Below are 16607 nucleotides of genomic sequence, written 5' to 3' on the forward strand. Positions count from 1 at the left end.
CTTTGAACGATCACTTCTGGTAATAAGGTACTGCATTGTTCAGACAAATATTCCCCCTCAGGACAACTAAAGATACCAGATTAAATATACAAACACCATCTTTAAAAATCCAAAAGTTTGGTGAGAGAGAAGAAAACACCAGGGCAAAGTCTCTAACCAGACTGGGACACAGAGACGGAAACAAAGAACTCATAGCTGCTTCTGCCTCAGGAGAAAGACCAACAAGGAGAAAGTGACCAGCAGACAGCTGGGTGACTGAAAACTGAAAAATGCAAGCTAAATGAGGGTGGGGGTCTCCGAGATAACAGCTCAGACTGTTTCAGAATTGATGAAAAGTATCAGTATTTTATATTATCAAGAAGTCCAAGTGAAGACCGTTAAAAGGACTGATATACTTTTATATACGGGCTGTATGCTGAAATTTTCAAAAAGGCTGAAAAGGAAAACATTACTCGAATCCCAGCTTCTATCTCTACATCACAGCGTGAGCACACAGGGCAGAAGGGAAGGGTGTAGAACTTCCTGGCTGGCCGGTAGGAAGCTTGTGAGGGATAAGCGTTTGCAAAGCAAAAGAATAAAAACTTACTTCTACCATATGAATCAGGCCTAATGCTAACAAGAAAACCCACAGAGAAAAAGAGTGCACTCTCACAGGAAGTGACGAGCTTAATGTAAACTCTGAACAGCTGCACCCATGGGAGGAGGAGAGATTAAAAAGGACTTCTGTCTTTTATTTTACACATTTATGTATTCTTTAAAATTTTGTTTTTACATATTTATGTATTCTTTAAAATTTTGTTTTAATACAGTTATTCTTAAAACTATAATAATTTTTTAACTGTTTAATGATACAGATGATTTTTAAAAATAAAACAGAAAACTCACATTTATAGGCTAATGAACATCATTAAATTTCTACATGTGAGTAGATAAATTCGTTTATCTTTCATGCATCTGAAATACTCTTTTACTTTCATTTTTGAAAAATATTTTTGCTGGGTACTTTTTAATATGCTGTCTAGGTTGGTCATAACTTTCCTTCCAAGGAGTAAGCGTCTTTTAATTTCATGGCTGCAATCACCATCTGCAGTGACTTTGGAGCCCAAAAAAATAAAGTCTGACACTGTTTCCACTGTTTCCTCATCTATTTGCCATGAAGTGATGGGACCGGATGCCATGATGTTCGTTTTCTGAATGTTGAGCTTTAAGCCAACTTTTTCACTCTCCTCTTTCACCTTCATCAAGAGGCTTTTTAGTTCCTCTCCACTTTCTGCCATAAGGGTGGTGTTATCTGCATATCTGAGGTTATTGATATTTCTCCCAACAATCTTGATTCTAGCTTGCGCTTCTTCCAGCCCAGCGTTTCATAGTTTCTATTGCTATGCCTTCTAGTTCATTGTTTCTTTTGCAAAATCTAATCTATCGCTTTTTTTTTTTTTTTTGCTGCAGGACATGTAGGATCTCAGTTCCCTGACCGGGGATCAAACCCATGCCCCCTGCAGTGGAAGCAAGGAGTCTTAACCACTGGACTAACACAGATGTCTCCAGAGTTCTTTTTATCTCATATGCAAGAGCTTCCATCTCTAGAAGTTTAATTTGGGTCCTCAAAAAAATCTTTCAGGTCTCTCTATTTAACTTTTTTAACATATGAAATGTAGTTATAAAAACTACGTATCAATAAATGTTTTTATCTGCTAATATGAACACCTGTGTCAGTTCTGGGTGAATTTTGATTGATTGATTGATTCTTCTCTTAATCAAGGATATATTTTCCTGCTTCTTTGCATACCTGTTGTTTCCAACTGAATTTTCATCAAGGTATGTTTTATATACTATAAAACCCAGCTTTTTAAAGTGGATGACTGGTTATAGTATATTCACAAACTCACACAGTTATTGTTGTTGTTGCTGTTTGGTCACTCGGTTGTGTCTAACTCTTTTGTGACCTCATGGACAGAGGAGCCTGGCTCCTACATCACACTCCTCTCTACAGTCCATGGGATTTCCCAGACAAGAAGACTGGAGTGGGTTGCCATTTCCTTCTCCATATAATAACTTTAATAACAATTTCAAGTATTTCAAATTAACAGTAAGGTAAGGGACCATCAGTAGTCTTCCAAAAGGCAGACTATTTTAGACACTACACTTAAAAGAGAAAAAAATGAGCAACTTACAACCTATGACACACTGGCAATTTATAATCTATCATACACTCACTCCCCTAAAAATCCTGAATTAACAAGCAACATGGATTCTTCATTGATCAAAATAATACTACATTTTTAAAGACGTTTAAGAACTTAATGTTGTGAACAACTCACACATATTCTATGATATTTAAAGATACCTGTTTTATCTGACCCGCTGATTAAGTGATCAAGGAAATACAGATAAAATTCTTGTGCTTCAAGTTGTCTGTATTTGTCAATATACTCCGTTTCTGCGTTCTTTTCACCCAGGAGCCTGCAAAGAATATTAAAAGTTACTATACTGTTTACAAAAGTCCTATAAAAACTATACTGTTTATAAAAAGCTAAGAAATGTCCATATGCTAGGAGAATTCTTGAATAAATAACTTTTACATTAAGCCCTACAAGAAAAATTGCAAAGCATCAATAAACAAATGAAAATACAATCAAATTCTCAGTCACCAAAGAGATGCAAATTAAAGCAATGAGAAAGTTTTTTCATCCTTCAAATTGGCCAAAAGAACAAATGGTCTCAGATCCTGAGGAGAGGGCAGTAAACGGACACAGCCACTTCCTCTGCAGGGCAATCTACCAGAATCTGTTGCAACGCCCTCCGTGCCTCCCCGAGAGCAGTGCTGCGCTGCAGACAGGGAGCGTGTGCAGAGACGCGCATGGAGGCTCAGGGTGTCAGAACGAGCCTCCGCAGCTCACTTTTGCATGAGGATCCTTTTGAACTAAAGGCAGTCAAGACTACAGGTTCAGAGAGAACAAAGGCAAAACATTCTCTGACATAGCATAGCAATGTTTTCTTAGGTCAGTCTCCCAAGGCAACAGAAATAAAAGCAAAAATAAACAAATGGGACCTAATCAAACTTGCAAGCTTTTGCAAAGGAGATGAAACCAAGAAAAGACAGTTTACAGAATGCGAGAAAATATTTGCAAATAATTCAACCAACAAGGGCTTAATCGCCAAACTATACAAACAGCTCACACAGCTCAATTAAAAAAAAAAAAAAAGTAAAAAAAAAGGGCAAAAGACCCGAATAAACATTTCTCCAAAGACAATATCCAGATGGCCAACAAGCACATGAAAAGATCTCAACACTGGTAATTATGAGAGAAATGCAAGTCAAAACAACAGTAAGTGCCACCTCACGCCAGTCAGAATGGCCACCATCAAAAAGTCTACAATGATAGGGAGAGCTCTGGCAGTGCAGTGGTTAAGACTCTGCCTTCCAACGCAGGGCACACGAGTTCAGCGCCACAGCCACTGAGCCTGCGCACCACAACCAAGACCTGGCACAGCCAAATCACTTCCTTCTGAGTCCACGTGCAACAAGCGCGGGAGGGCGTGGGAGAAGGGCCCCTCCCACCCTGTCGGTGGGAATGCAAAATGGTGCAGCCACTGCGGACAACAGTCTGAGGCTTCTTTAAAAACAGGACTTACTGTATGACCCTGCAATCCCACTCCTGGGCACATACCCAGAAAAGAACTCTAATTTGAAAAAATACACGCACCCCAGTATTTACAATAACCAAGACACTACTTTACTGACAAAAGTCCATCTAGTCAAAGCTATGGTTTTTCCAATAGTCACATATGGATGTGACAGTTGGACCACAAAGAAGGCTGAGAGTCAAAGTATTGATGCTTTTGAACTGTGGTGCTGGAGAAGACTCTTGAGAGTCCCTTGGACTGCAAGGAGATCAAACCAGTCCATCCTAAAGGAAATCAGTCCTGAATATTCATTGGAAGGACTGATGCTGAAGCTGAAGCTCCAATACTTTGGCCATCTGATGTAAAGAGCCAACTCACTGGAGAAGACCCTGATGCTGGGAAATACTGAAGGCAAAAGGATATGGGGATGACAGAGGAAGAGATGGTTGGCTGGCATCACCGACTCAACAGACATGAGTCGAAAAACATGAGCAAGCTCCAGAAGTTGGTGATGAACAGGGAAGCCTGGTGTGCTGCAGTCCATGGGGTTGCCAAGAGTCAGACATGACTGAGTGACTGAACTGAACTGAAGACATGGAAGCAACCCAAATGACCATCAACAGAGGAATGGATAAAGAAAATGTGGGGGGTGTGTGGGTATAAAATATACAGGGGACCACTCAGGCAAAGACCAGACAGAAATGAAGGCTGGGCAGCTCTCTGAGGGAGGCAGTCAGGAAAGCAGGAGCCCTGAGGCCAAAGTGCCAGGAAGGTGGGCAAGAGGCCCATGTGGCTCCAGCAGAGAAAGCCTGGTTTGGTGGGGGTAGAGGTACAGAAGAGCCAGGGATTCGGGCAGAGGAGAACCAGGGGACTGGCAGGGGCTAATCCTAAAGATTTTGGCCTTTTCTCTGAGTGAGTTGAGTTTGGCACTCAGACAGAGAAATAACAATACCTGGCTCCTATTTTAACAGGATGGCTCTGATCAGGTAAAGTGGGGTGGAATGATGGGGGCTCAGACACAGCAGAAAAGCAGGGAGACCACCTAACAGAGCACCATATAACCAAGGCCAGAGATGACATCGCTCAGACCAGAGGGGCAGCAGTTAAAGTGGAGCCCATAGAATATGCCGTCATTATTAGACACGGCGTATGTAAAATAACCAGCTTCCCTGGTGGCTCAGATGGTAAACAATCCTCCTGCAATGCAGGAGACCTGGGTTGGGAAGATCCCCTGGAGGAGGGCAGGACAACCCACTCCAGTATTCTTGCCTGGAGAATCCCATGGACAGAGGAGCCTGACAGGCTACAGTCCATGGGGTCACAAAGAGTCAGACACGACTGAGTGACGAGGAGTCAAGAATGAGTTCATTTTGATATATGGCAAAACCAATACAATATTGTAAAGTTAAAAAATAAAATAAAATTTAAAAAAATAAAATAAATAAAATAAAAAAGAATTAGTTCAAGGCTCCAGCTTCCAGTTAGATGGGTAAGCACACTGCACCCGCACAGAAGGGAGCTGTGACTCCCGGCAGAATGCCTCCGCAGCTGCTGCGGAACGCTGACCAGTAAGCGGTACCGGGCAGACTAGGGAGAGACGAGAATGCAGAGCGCTCACCAGGCAAAGAGCATCGTGTTTAGCTCTGGCAGCCCCTGGCCTGAACTCCCCACACTATAAAATACACGGGGGCCCTGGCACAGGCAGAGGTGTAGGGGCACTGATTTCCTTTAGGATGGACTGGTTTGCAGTCCAAGGGACTCTCAGGTCTTCTCCAGAACCACAATTCGAAATCAATTCTTTGGCACTCAGCTTTCTTTATGGTCCAGCTCTCACATCCGTACATGACTACAGGAAAAACCACCACTTTGACTACATGGACCCTTGTCGGCAGCACAAACTCTCACGGCCCTTTTTCTTAATCTATCCACTGCTCGGCCTAGAGGGCAGAGGCTGCTGCAGGAAGTGCTGGGCAGAACAGGACAAGAAAGCCCCGGCTTCCAGCCAGAGGACCGGGAGAGGGAGGCCCTGGGCGGGACAGCACCTGGGACGCTGCAGACCCCCGGGAACCCCTAGGAACCGCTGTGCTCACCCGGGCTGGGCGCACGGCACCAAGCCCAGACAGCCCAGCACGGACTTGGAGAACTGAGGACAGATCCGGACAGCCCTGCCGAGGCTCGGAGGCCCCTATGGGCCTCGGATCGCTGCCCACAGGAGGCTGGGTGGAACCTGCAGCCCCACAGGGTGTGACAAGACCCAGGGCCCACGATATGAGGATACTCCAAGCGCCCAGGGCACGCCCACAGGGACTGCGCTAGGAGCCGTCAGGAGCGCTGCTGGGCGAAGCGACAACCACTGACTTTGGATAATGGCTATCCAACCTGGGGACCCCCCACCTCACACCAACCGCTAATTAACTCCAAATCAACTACACCCAGGGGGTACTTATTTTTTAAGCCTAAAACGCTGATCTTCCCCTATGTCATAACTTTGGAGTAAAGAAGGCTTTAAACAAGAACACAAAAAAGGAAAATATTAATTAACGAGTTATAAAGCTGTGAACATGTCTACCAAGGTCAAGGGCAACAACAGAGGCCACCTGAGAGCTGCACCTAACCTGGGCACGTGCTGCGAATTCCCTCCAGCCAGGGAGACACGAGCACAGCCCCATGAAAACGCGGCTTTTAGCGTGAGACGTCTTATGGAGGGAATAATACTGGGAAAGGAAATTCAACATCAGTTTCTCAAATGGTGACTGCATCTTTAACAGACAAAAAAAAAAAAAAAGAACCAATAATCCAGAACTTTGAGATCAGTAGCAAAGGAATTAAAAACAGGAAGACAGTAGTCTGCTTACAATGAAAAACCTGCCTTTAATTGCAACAGAAAGCTGCTGAGAACTGTGTAAGGTGGCCCTGGTCGCAAATATACAAAATCTGCTTATACACAATCTGGCTCCTTAGCCTGCCCTTCAGGATTCCAAAGTTTTGTCTTTTTAGACTTAAATTTAAGTACTTCCTTATACATCTTACACTTTTACACACACGCACACTAGGGATGATATGATGCTATCTCACTTTGTCTTATAAAATTTTCTACAATTCAGCCAAGATGTAGCCTAGAAAACCATGACAGTGACCAAAAAGGAATTAACCTAACTGCTTCACAGTTCAAGTTTTATGTCTTCCACACAAAACAGCTTCACGAGGTTACAATTAATTAGAAAAAATTCACTTATTCAACTTACTAAAATGTTTGATGAATAAAATCCAACATTATTCTGATTATACTCTGATGAACAGGCAGGATTAATGCAAAAGTACTTCCTTACCCGGATCTACAAATACTTCTGTCTCTATCTACATTACAGTAGGGGAACTGCTATAATCAGAGAATGACATTTGGGCTCTGTTTCAATCTAATGACCTCAGGAGCTAGGACAGAAAAAACAAAATGTGTAATACTACAGGCGGCACACCCTAAGTATTAGAAAAACTGGCTTATCCAAGGAAGATCAAAGGAAAATGTACTGAATGTGAGTCCAGGCGGTAGGAAACGTTCTGTCAAGATCAGACTTGGGCAAGCCTTGATAGCCAGCTAGGTGCTAACAGGTCAAGGGGAGGCGGGAGACCGCCCCTCGAGAAGTTCTCTGTGTGGCTTACTCAGTGACCCTTAGGTCTCTGCTCCAAGGATAGCCCGTCCCCAGGAAGGCCTTCCCCAACCCCCGCAGCCAACCAGGGAGGCCTTGAGTGTGCCAGGACCACCACACTGGCCCCTCGGGGACTCGGGTTCGTCTGCCCACGGGCCCGCAGGGCAGGGAACAGTCAGTCTGTCCACCGCTGCCTCCCGTGGCCCCCAGTCCCCGACATGCACCCGGGCCTGGCACAGTCGGCACAGTCAAGGGTACCTGCTGAGAGAAGGAGAGCCGCAACCCCAGCGGGGGCAGAACAGACCTGGTCTTAAAGGACAGTAGTATAGCAGTGGAGAGAGATGTGACCAGAGCTCAAGCAAACAGGGGTCAAGGGGAAAACGATGTTTTTCCCTCAGACCGAAGAAAAAATTAGCTGGTATTTAAAATGGGCCCTGAAAAAGAGTTACAGTGTAGGTACACGGAAAAGAAAGACAAGCCCCTCAGCAGAACCAGTGTGAGTGAAGCTGAAGGGTCACGCAGGGACAGACACCGGTATGCAAGCAAGCCAGCCCGGGACAGAAACGCGGGTCATCTTCCAACCCAGTACAGCTCTGACGCTTCAGAGGCAAACGTGAAGAACCAAAGCAACGACGAGGAGGTTATTCAGAGGGAGAAGCTGCGTGGTTCACGGTGCTGTCAGGAGGAAATCCGAGAGGACAGCTCTGTCACGAGAAACTTTCCTCCCGTCCTTCGCACGGCGCTACACACAATGCGATGTGAAAACCTGCTCGTTGCAGATAATGAACCCTGACATCTGGGTTTTCTAACATGTGAGTAACAGGAGCTGCAGGGTGACCACACGCATCCCTCTTTATCGTGCGTGACATGCAGGTCCGATGCGGATGAATGAGGTCTACTCGTCACAGTTCAGTTGGAGGAAAGAGCAACACAAGAAACACATATTATAAAAGGGAAGCGCTGTGCAGTCATTTCACAGACCCAGAGAGTCAAGAACCTGTCCACACTGCAGGGAAAGACACACAGGCTCTGGGACAGAAAACCCTCACAAGGACCTTACACGCCGGCACTCACCGGAACAGTAAGTGCAAGTTTCACTCTCAGCTCCAGAAGAAAACCAGAAATTATTTTCTTTAATGAACTGTAAGATTTTGTTTTCAACTTTATATGTTCTTATGTCTCTTTTTTTTTTCTGACCTCAGTCAGTAGATTGCCTTATCACCATGCTTCTAGAGATTACAAAGTATAAAGTTACCTACTTCAGTGTATGTAATATATGTAATGCATTGCAACTTGTTTAAATATACAAATTTAAATACTATTTAGAAAACAACCAAAATGTGTACAGAATGTAACATTTGCTAAATATTTCACAGGACTAATATCTAGCATTCTTTGCCTACTTTGCACAACTGTAGCGCGTTTTCTCAGAATGTGTATCGTGTGTATATTGTGCGGAGTCAAGTCCCATCCCTTTCCCATGCTTTCATTAGCGGGGACAGTGACCTGACTTCCAAATGGCCTGAAAGTTAAGCTGAAGAATAAAAGCAACATGGTTATTTTTAGAGCTCTACAGGCATAAAAATACAGCACTAAACTGTGACCTGCAGCTACGCACACAGAGCATCACATCATGCGACAGTCTTCACTTTAGCTGGGAGCGCATCTGTGGTGCTTCAGACGACCTTTCTTCATCTCTTCACCAAAGATATGTCTAAATGCATTTAGGACCAGAATCCGTGGCTGCCGGCATCTTTTTCAAAGAGACTACATTCAAAAGGCGAAGCGTTATATAATTTGTAAAGATTAAACAGTGAGTTATTTTTGTCCTTTCTTCTAGGTTACTTACAAGGTGGATTAAGGAGCATTCTCTCCAAATGAAGACATCACGGCCTCCTTCCTAACACAGAAAGTTATTTATTTTGAAGACGGTTTCAGTGGGGAAAGGAGGCGGCTCATTCTCTCAACAGGGGACCCATCCAGGAGGAGGAGACGTGCCTGTGTGCAGCACAGCTCCATCACCAATTCAAGTGAACTCTTTAGCAACAGGCCACGTTGGACCCAGCAACTTCACAGGTAACCTTTAAACCTTTTCTGTATAAAAAACCTAAGTCAGAAGTCTGTTTGCGGACAGCACTTTCCTATATGTTAATATTATAGAGCCTCCTAAGAACTTTTAATAGCAAGTGTTAGTGTTATTTTCAGGAAATGTTCAGTCTGTAGATTATCCCTGACTGTATTTCATTCCTGCTTAGCTACATAAAAGTATTTCAAAAGCCTGGTTTTTGGCACTGACCTAGTTAGAAATAATCCATTCTAATCTTATTCTGACCTGTATATCTAACCAGTGAAAAATTCATGCACTTTTCTGGCAAACTTACTGTAAAGAAACAAATATTTGCTGATCAGAACCATAACATTTTATGCAAGTAAACAAATGAAAGCTTTTCCACAGGCTTAAAATGCCATTTTTTGGCTGGATGAAATGGCCAAAACATGATTCCTACAAATCCACACACTACCCTGACTCAGATGTAGTGACAAAGACTCTGCTTCGGGAATTAAAATGGCATCTGAAGGAACGGGAGAGACTGATACAGGAGATCGAAAATGAGCAAAAAGTGAAAAAAACAGGTGTGGATTACAACTGGCTGAGAAGCTACCAGCATCCCCACACAGCCATTTCAGCTACTGAACAAAGACAACTCGAAGTTCTCTGCTCACAGGTTCAACCATGCCAAACGGGAACTGTTCTCAGCAGGTAAAACTCTACACTCTCTTCTCCTGATGTCTGCTGTCAGCTCTCAGCTCCTTTTACACTTAAGAGTGGAGATCGTTATTTATCATATAAGTCCTTTAACCGTGTGTATCAAATGCTCAGCAACCAAAATCCCTAAGAATGGGCTGGACAAGAAAAAAAAATCTGTTGATAACTCACTGGCTAGGAAATGTTTTAAAGTCACTTTCAAAATTTCTTCACTAGAAGCATAATTTTAAAGAAATGTGCAGTTTACACTGCTGCTGCTGCTAAGTCACTTCAGTCATGTCCGACTCTGTGTGATCCCCTAGACGGCAGCCCACCAGGCTCCCTCATCCCTGGGATTCTCCAGGCAAAAACACTGGAGTGGGTTGCCATTTCCTTCTATAATGCATGAAAGTGAAAAGTGAAAGTGACGTTGTTCAGTCGTGTCCGACTCTCAGCGACCTCATGGATTGCAGCTTACCAGGCTCCTCCGTCCATGGGGTTTTCCAGGCAAGAGTACTGGAGTGGGGTGCCATTGCCTTCTTCAGCAGTTTACGCTAAAGATGGATAACTACTATATGAGCACATTATTTAAGCTGAATTTTTGAGATAAAGGGTTATGACAAGAGATTTTCTGAACTGAATACTCACAAGTGTTTTGCCTCTAGATTTCGAGAAGTTCTGGCAGAAAATGATGTACTGCCGTGGGAAATCGTCTACATCTTCAAGCAAGTTCTGAGAGACTTCCTGAGCAGCGCTGACGGGGGCAGTCAGCAGGAGTGCCTGGAAGGGTCCCCGGGCGCAGCCTGCCCTGTGAGCTCCGTGACCCCAGGGGGCAGCTCCGAGGGTCCAGAGAAAGATGAAATCCCCACCATCTCAAGTTATGTAGACAGAAACACAAAGAACAGGTTCCCGACATTCTCACATCGAATATGGAACCTACCGTACTACTACCCATCAAGTTAAGTTACCTATACCCAGAGAGAAGAGTTTTTTGGTGACCATCTTAGCATCAGAACTCTTAACATTAAGAGAAAGTGATGTGACTTGATGTTACTCTTTGTTGCAAGATCAGAAGCTAAAATTTCTGTGATGTAGTCGATATTTGAAATAGTGTTCCTTTTCTAGCCACTTTTAAAATGCAATGTTTTCACTGAACAGTATGCTTTCAACTAAAATATTTCCTAAATATTTTGAAAAACTGTTTGAAGTATTTTCTTATACCTCAAACACAACTCACAGAAACTAAGTTTTATTCTGAAATTTGAAATATGAAATTTATATGAAAGTATGAAGTATAAAATTTGACAAATTAACTTTGACTTTTATTCTAAAAGGAAGCTATGTATTGAATAAAATAAATGATTACTGTGAATCTTACCTTTACAATATAAGACTGAGTCAGTCATTCTCTGTGGGGGAAGGCGGCAGGGAGGGAGAAAACTACGTGTGGTCTGCAAGCAAAGCAGTGCTTCATCTCAACACTCAGATTCATCTTTAATCTCAACCAACATTAAGAGAAGTATAAAAAACACAGATCTATACTATGAATAAAAATAAATGAACTGGTTTAACAACACTGGTAACTGCTACTCTCAAAGAAAAACAATCAATGCTGATCTAAACCAATACTGTGTTAGTTGCTCAGCCATGTCCAACTCTTTGCAACCCCACGGGCTGTAGCCTGCCAGGCTCCTCCATCCGTGGAATTCTCCAGGCAAGAATACTGGAGTGGGCAGCCATTCCCGTCTCCAGGCCATCCTGGTGTCAACACAACCAGGGTTTAATAAAACAAGGTAAATGGGAACACACCCCAAGCAGACTTAAAGTAAAGACACCTTTCACTCCTGTTCCCTTTCTGTTTGGTTTTCAGAACATAACTATGGCTTCTTCCATCACTGTAAGAGTTCACAGAGTGAGAACTATTTGTGGGAAAGAGAAATGCTCCCCAAAGTGCACAGCGGCTCATTGAGCAGTGAATGCAGGAAGCAGAAAAAAGAGGTCCGACACTGCATCAACGATGGAAACAGGGTTTTAAGTAATTTTTATGGGAGTCTCGTTGATTTACAACGCTGTGTTGGTTTCTGCTATACAGCAAACTGAATCAGTTACACATATACACAGACCCACTCTTTTTTAGATTATTTTCCCATAAAGACCATTACAGAGTATTGAGTAGATTTCCCTATGCTATATGATAGGTCCTCACAGAATTTTTGTTTTAATAGAATTTGGAATTTGTCTATGAAATTCAGTACTAGAACCGGCAGCCTCAGCATGTGTATCAGAAAATACACACCATGAAGAGGCTTAAAACATTTTCCTCCCACAAGGCACCTCAAACAGCCACTGCACAAAAAAAATGACCAAGTCTACAGCACTTTCAAGAAAGGGCAATCCTCTCTGTCCAGAAGGGAAGAAAATAAAGTTTTAAATATAGTTCGTATCAAAAAGCTTACAGTGACTGAAGAGGCTGTAGATGGTAGGTCATCCCAGCAGCCCAGGAAGAAGACGGACCCCCACCACTGAGTCGCCCATAAGGCACAAACCAGCTGTACACCCAGACTCGGCAAGGGGTGGGAAACGCGCTGCCCTCGGCATTCTCAGCCTCCACCTCCCACTTTCGTCTTCGGCAATAACCCAATAACCACGTTTCCTGTGTCAGTATCAGTGTATATAACTTAAAACTAGAGTTGTTCCTTAAAAACTGACAAATCAAGTAGAAAGTATAACACAAGTAACTTCCTGAAATATTAGTAGATGCACACATTTATACACGGGGCTATTTATAGTACTTTAAATCGACAGAAGAATGAGGATTAAAAACATAAGTAGGTACAAACGCGGGGAGGAAAGCTTCAGGTACGGTTTACAAAGATGAAGTATCGGCACAGCAGCTAACGGTCTGAGCTTGGGAACAGTAAGGAATACACACACTAATCCACTAACAGGACTCTGGTAGCCTGACACACGGCCAGCTCTCGAAAGGCGGCACTGTTCCCAGCTCGGCCCACCTAGTAACAGGCGGCCATGGCTCTCCACGCAGGCACTGCACTGAGCACCACATGCGTGTCCCACTCAATCCTGAACTCGAAAGCAGGTGATGCTGTTCCCATCGGACAGATGAGCGGACGGCCTCACGCCTGTTCAAGGGCTCCCCAACAGCACAGCGATGCTGCCTGGCAGAGTGGGGATGCACGCCAGCCGGGCAGGCCCCTCCAGCCCCAAATGCACACAGCCGGTTGCCTACCTGACACCTCCTCTTGGAGGCCCACGGGCAACTTAAAATCAACATGCTCTAAACCAAATCACAGATACGCTAACAGGATAAGTAAAATGCAGGAAAGGAACAGAGGAATCCAAACAGCACGCTTCACAGACTAAGAGCGTAACTCAGCACTCCACCCAGTGTTTCCCAGTCGCTTCTCAGGAAATGACACTACTACCTATCCATCCAATTTTACCAGCAGACATCTCAGAATCATTCTGATCCCCTTGCTATGGTGCAGGAGCCAAAAAACACATCACAAACAAGACTGTGTGCAACAGCATACACCATGAAACACCCTTACTCTGAAAATACTTTATGGTTCAGTTGCCAGGGTATTACACGTGCCCCGCCCCAACCTGAGGGAAATCAGCTCTGGTCAGAGGAGTAAAGACAGATTTCAGGCTTTATTCAAGACAGGAGCAAATGAGGAAGCAACTCTCATCGTTTTTAGAATAAAAATAACTGGGACCCACAAAGACAATTCATTCCCTCGGACACCTGAGTTCCCGCTACGTGCCAGGTACTGTGCTGAGGTGGAGACTCACTGAAAATCTCCACCCTCAAGGAGTTATGTGGGGAAAGCAACACAAAATAATTCCTTGAGAGCACTAAGAGATACACACTCAGGATACCAAGCACGCGCTACATAAACAGGCTTCCCGCTGCCCTTCCTTGGCCCCGCTGGTGTTCCTCCTCAGCCGCCTTTGCACGTTTTATCTCACAACCTAAATGACCACGTGCTCCAGGCTCGGGGCTCCCTCACCCAGAGCCTTAAACTCCCACTGGTCCAGCCCCACAGCGAGCTTCTCTCCTCAACTCCAGACCACCTGCACTTACCGTTATCTAATAGGAATTTCAAAGTTAGCATGTTCGAGGTCAAGCTCCTGGTATTCCGCCCACGCTAGTTCTTCCTGTGGCCCGGCCTTCCTCAGCGGGTCCCAACAGCTTCCAAGGGCTCGGCCAGAAACCCGATGTCACCCGTGCCTGCTTCCCCACTCCCATTCGGTATCTGATCCGGCTACAGAGTTCCAGCCTCTTGATAACACATCCTGAACCCCATCGTCGCTCACCACCCCCACTGCCACTGTCCTGGTCTATACCCCTGTAGAGGATACTCCTGCTTGGATGATGTGTTACTGAGGACCCTCCAGAGAAACAGAGCCAACAGGATATGCGCTGATAAAAGTTGATACCTGACCTCCCTGTTTCTGCCCCAGCCCCATTCAATTCATTCAACTAGCAGCCATCCTGCTGGAGTGGGAACCACACAGGCGGCCACGCACAAAGCCTCCAGGCGCCGTCCAGTGACCCCGGACGTCTTGGGTGGGGCAGCTTCTCACTGAGACCGAAGACGAACCCGTGACCCGGCGCCTGCTCCCGCCGGACCGCCCCTCCTCTCCATCAGCCTACTCCAGCTGCGCATGGAAGACATAGACACTCAAGTACTTTCCCAATGAATGGGGAAATGACCTAATAACTTACATCCGTTAAATAGAAGGTTTTTAAAAAACAGGGACTTTGTGGGTGAAGAGAAAACAGACTCCTTGGATGGTAACACAAGCAAACGCTAACGTCTATGCAAGGCCTAGACATGGAAAGGCAGGGCCAAAAGGAAAAGATCGTATGCTGTGGAGTCAAACACACCCACTGTCCAACCTATCAGATACCCGCGCTGGGAGCAGCTTCCCAACGCAGCTGAGGAAGCCCAGGGGCAGCTGTAAGACAGGACCAGCCTCGTCTGTCAGAAGGACGGACTGCTTACGTGGCCTGTGTCACGTGCAAAATGCCCAACGCAGCAGGCACTCAATCGACAGAACAGCACACCAGGAAGGAAATGGGAAACCAAGAGAAAAGAAAACTGGATAAAGGCGCCAGACGACGGCAATCTGAAAGCTTCTGTAGCAGTGTCTCCGGGATCAAGCACACCTTAAGGTGCTGGAGAGTCAAGAGATAAAAGTGGGAGCTGAGCAAGATCGGGGCGAGCCAGGAGTCTGTGAGCTTCGCAGACAGAGGCCAGTCCACACACAGACCAGCCCTGGGCAGAGGGTGGGGTGGCCAGCTCCCAGCCTCAAGCTGGGGGCCAGGCCCTGAGTTCCAAAGGAAAGCCCGCAGACAACCGTGGAAGAAAACGCTCGAAATGCCTAACACAGTCACAAAGTATTTCCTTTTTCACATGCCAAGGTGAAGAAAGAGAATGTAAAAATAAAAGAAAACATACCCCACAATCAGCACCAAGGAGCAAAAACACAATACCATGTGGAAAACAAGACAGGAGGAAATCCACATCACTGAGCATATCATCTGCAAACCACTCACCCTCCCAGCTCGTGGCCATCTCTGATCGCTCACCACAGGGCTTCAGGCGCGGCTTCCTTCCAGAAGGAAACGCACACTGTGACCGTACTCACCACCCAGACATGCATCCATCTCACAGAGCAACTCTTATCTGAACTATCGTGATGCATACTGGAATTTTCTGTTGCTCCGTTTTTAAACGCTAGTGGTCATGACTCTTGCGGCTCATTGAACTGACTTAGCAGCACCCACAGACTAGACTCCAATGACTCATGCGCGCTACTCTTCCCACCTGAGGGACTGATCCCCTCTAGTAAGGCTTCACTGTGTGATACCCTACACTGATAAAGCCTGTCTTCCTCTGCATCAAATGTTTTCTCCCAATATCGACACTCTCCTGCACAGAGAAGACATCAGTCAAAAGCCTCTGCTCGGCCGCAGTACCAGGCGACAGCTTCTAGTGTCTGAATCCCAGCTCCACCCCTCTGTCAGTTTCCCGCGGCTGCCACAGTCAGCACGAGCACTCAGTTTAGAACAGCACACACATGTTACTCACAGTTTCTGTGAGTCACGCGTCCAGGTGGACCCAACCGGGCCCTCTGCTTTGTTGTGGTTGTTCAGTCATCAAGTCATGTCTGACTTTTTGCGACCCCGTGAACTGACGCAAACCAGGCCTCCTGTCCTTCACCATCTCCCGGAGCTGGCTCAAACTCATGTCCACTGAGTCAGTGATGCCATCCAACCATCTCATCCTCTGTCTCCCCCTTCTCCTCCTGTCCTCAATCTTTTCCAGCATCAGGGTCTTTTCCAATGAGTCGGCTCTTCGCATCAGATGGCCAAAGTATTAAAGCTTCACCATCAGTCCTTCCAATGAACATTCAGGGTTCCCGTTAGGATTGAATGTTCTCCAACACAATTCAAAAGTATCAAGTCTCTGGCGCTCCAGCTATGACAAAGTTAGTGTACTGAAAAGCAGAGACATCACTTTGCCAACAACGGTCCCTTCAGTCAAAGCTATGGTTTT

At 45.3% G+C, this 16607-nt stretch overlaps 2 protein-coding genes across 2 annotated transcripts in view; one reads left to right on the plus strand and one right to left on the minus strand.

The window, feature by feature from the left end:
* Positions 1-12617, minus strand: part of TDRD9 (tudor domain containing 9) — a 106527-nt gene extending 93910 nt beyond the window's left edge. The window contains exons 1-2 of the mRNA XM_010851310.1: positions 12477-12617; positions 2348-2463 (exon numbers count right to left, since the gene is read on the minus strand). Of these exons, the coding sequence (XP_010849612.1) occupies positions 2348-2463; positions 12477-12508 (148 nt within the window). The 5' untranslated portion in view covers positions 12509-12617. The remainder of the gene's footprint in view (positions 1-2347; positions 2464-12476) is intronic.
* RD3L (retinal degeneration 3-like) lies at positions 9737-10983 on the plus strand. Its single transcript, XM_010851308.1, has 2 exons — positions 9737-10035; positions 10686-10983. The coding sequence occupies exons 1-2, from the start codon at positions 9737-9739 to the stop codon at positions 10981-10983; spliced, it is 597 nt and encodes a 198-aa protein (XP_010849610.1).
* Positions 12618-16607: the final 3990 nt, after the last annotated feature.

The sequence above is a fragment of the Bison bison genome, unplaced genomic scaffold (genome assembly GCF_000754665.1).
Source record: "Bison bison bison isolate TAMUID 2011002044 unplaced genomic scaffold, Bison_UMD1.0 scf7180017864302, whole genome shotgun sequence".
NCBI classification, from domain to species: Eukaryota; Metazoa; Chordata; class Mammalia; order Artiodactyla; family Bovidae; genus Bison; species Bison bison.

Coding starts and splice junctions, on each gene's coding strand:
- RD3L (XM_010851308.1), top strand. CDS start 9,737: ATGCCATTTTTTGGCTGGATGAAATGGCCAAAACATGATTCCTACAAA. Junction 10,036..10,685: donor ACGGGAACTGTTCTCAGCAG/GTAAAACTCTAC, acceptor TTTTGCCTCTAG/ATTTCGAGAAGTTCTGGCAG.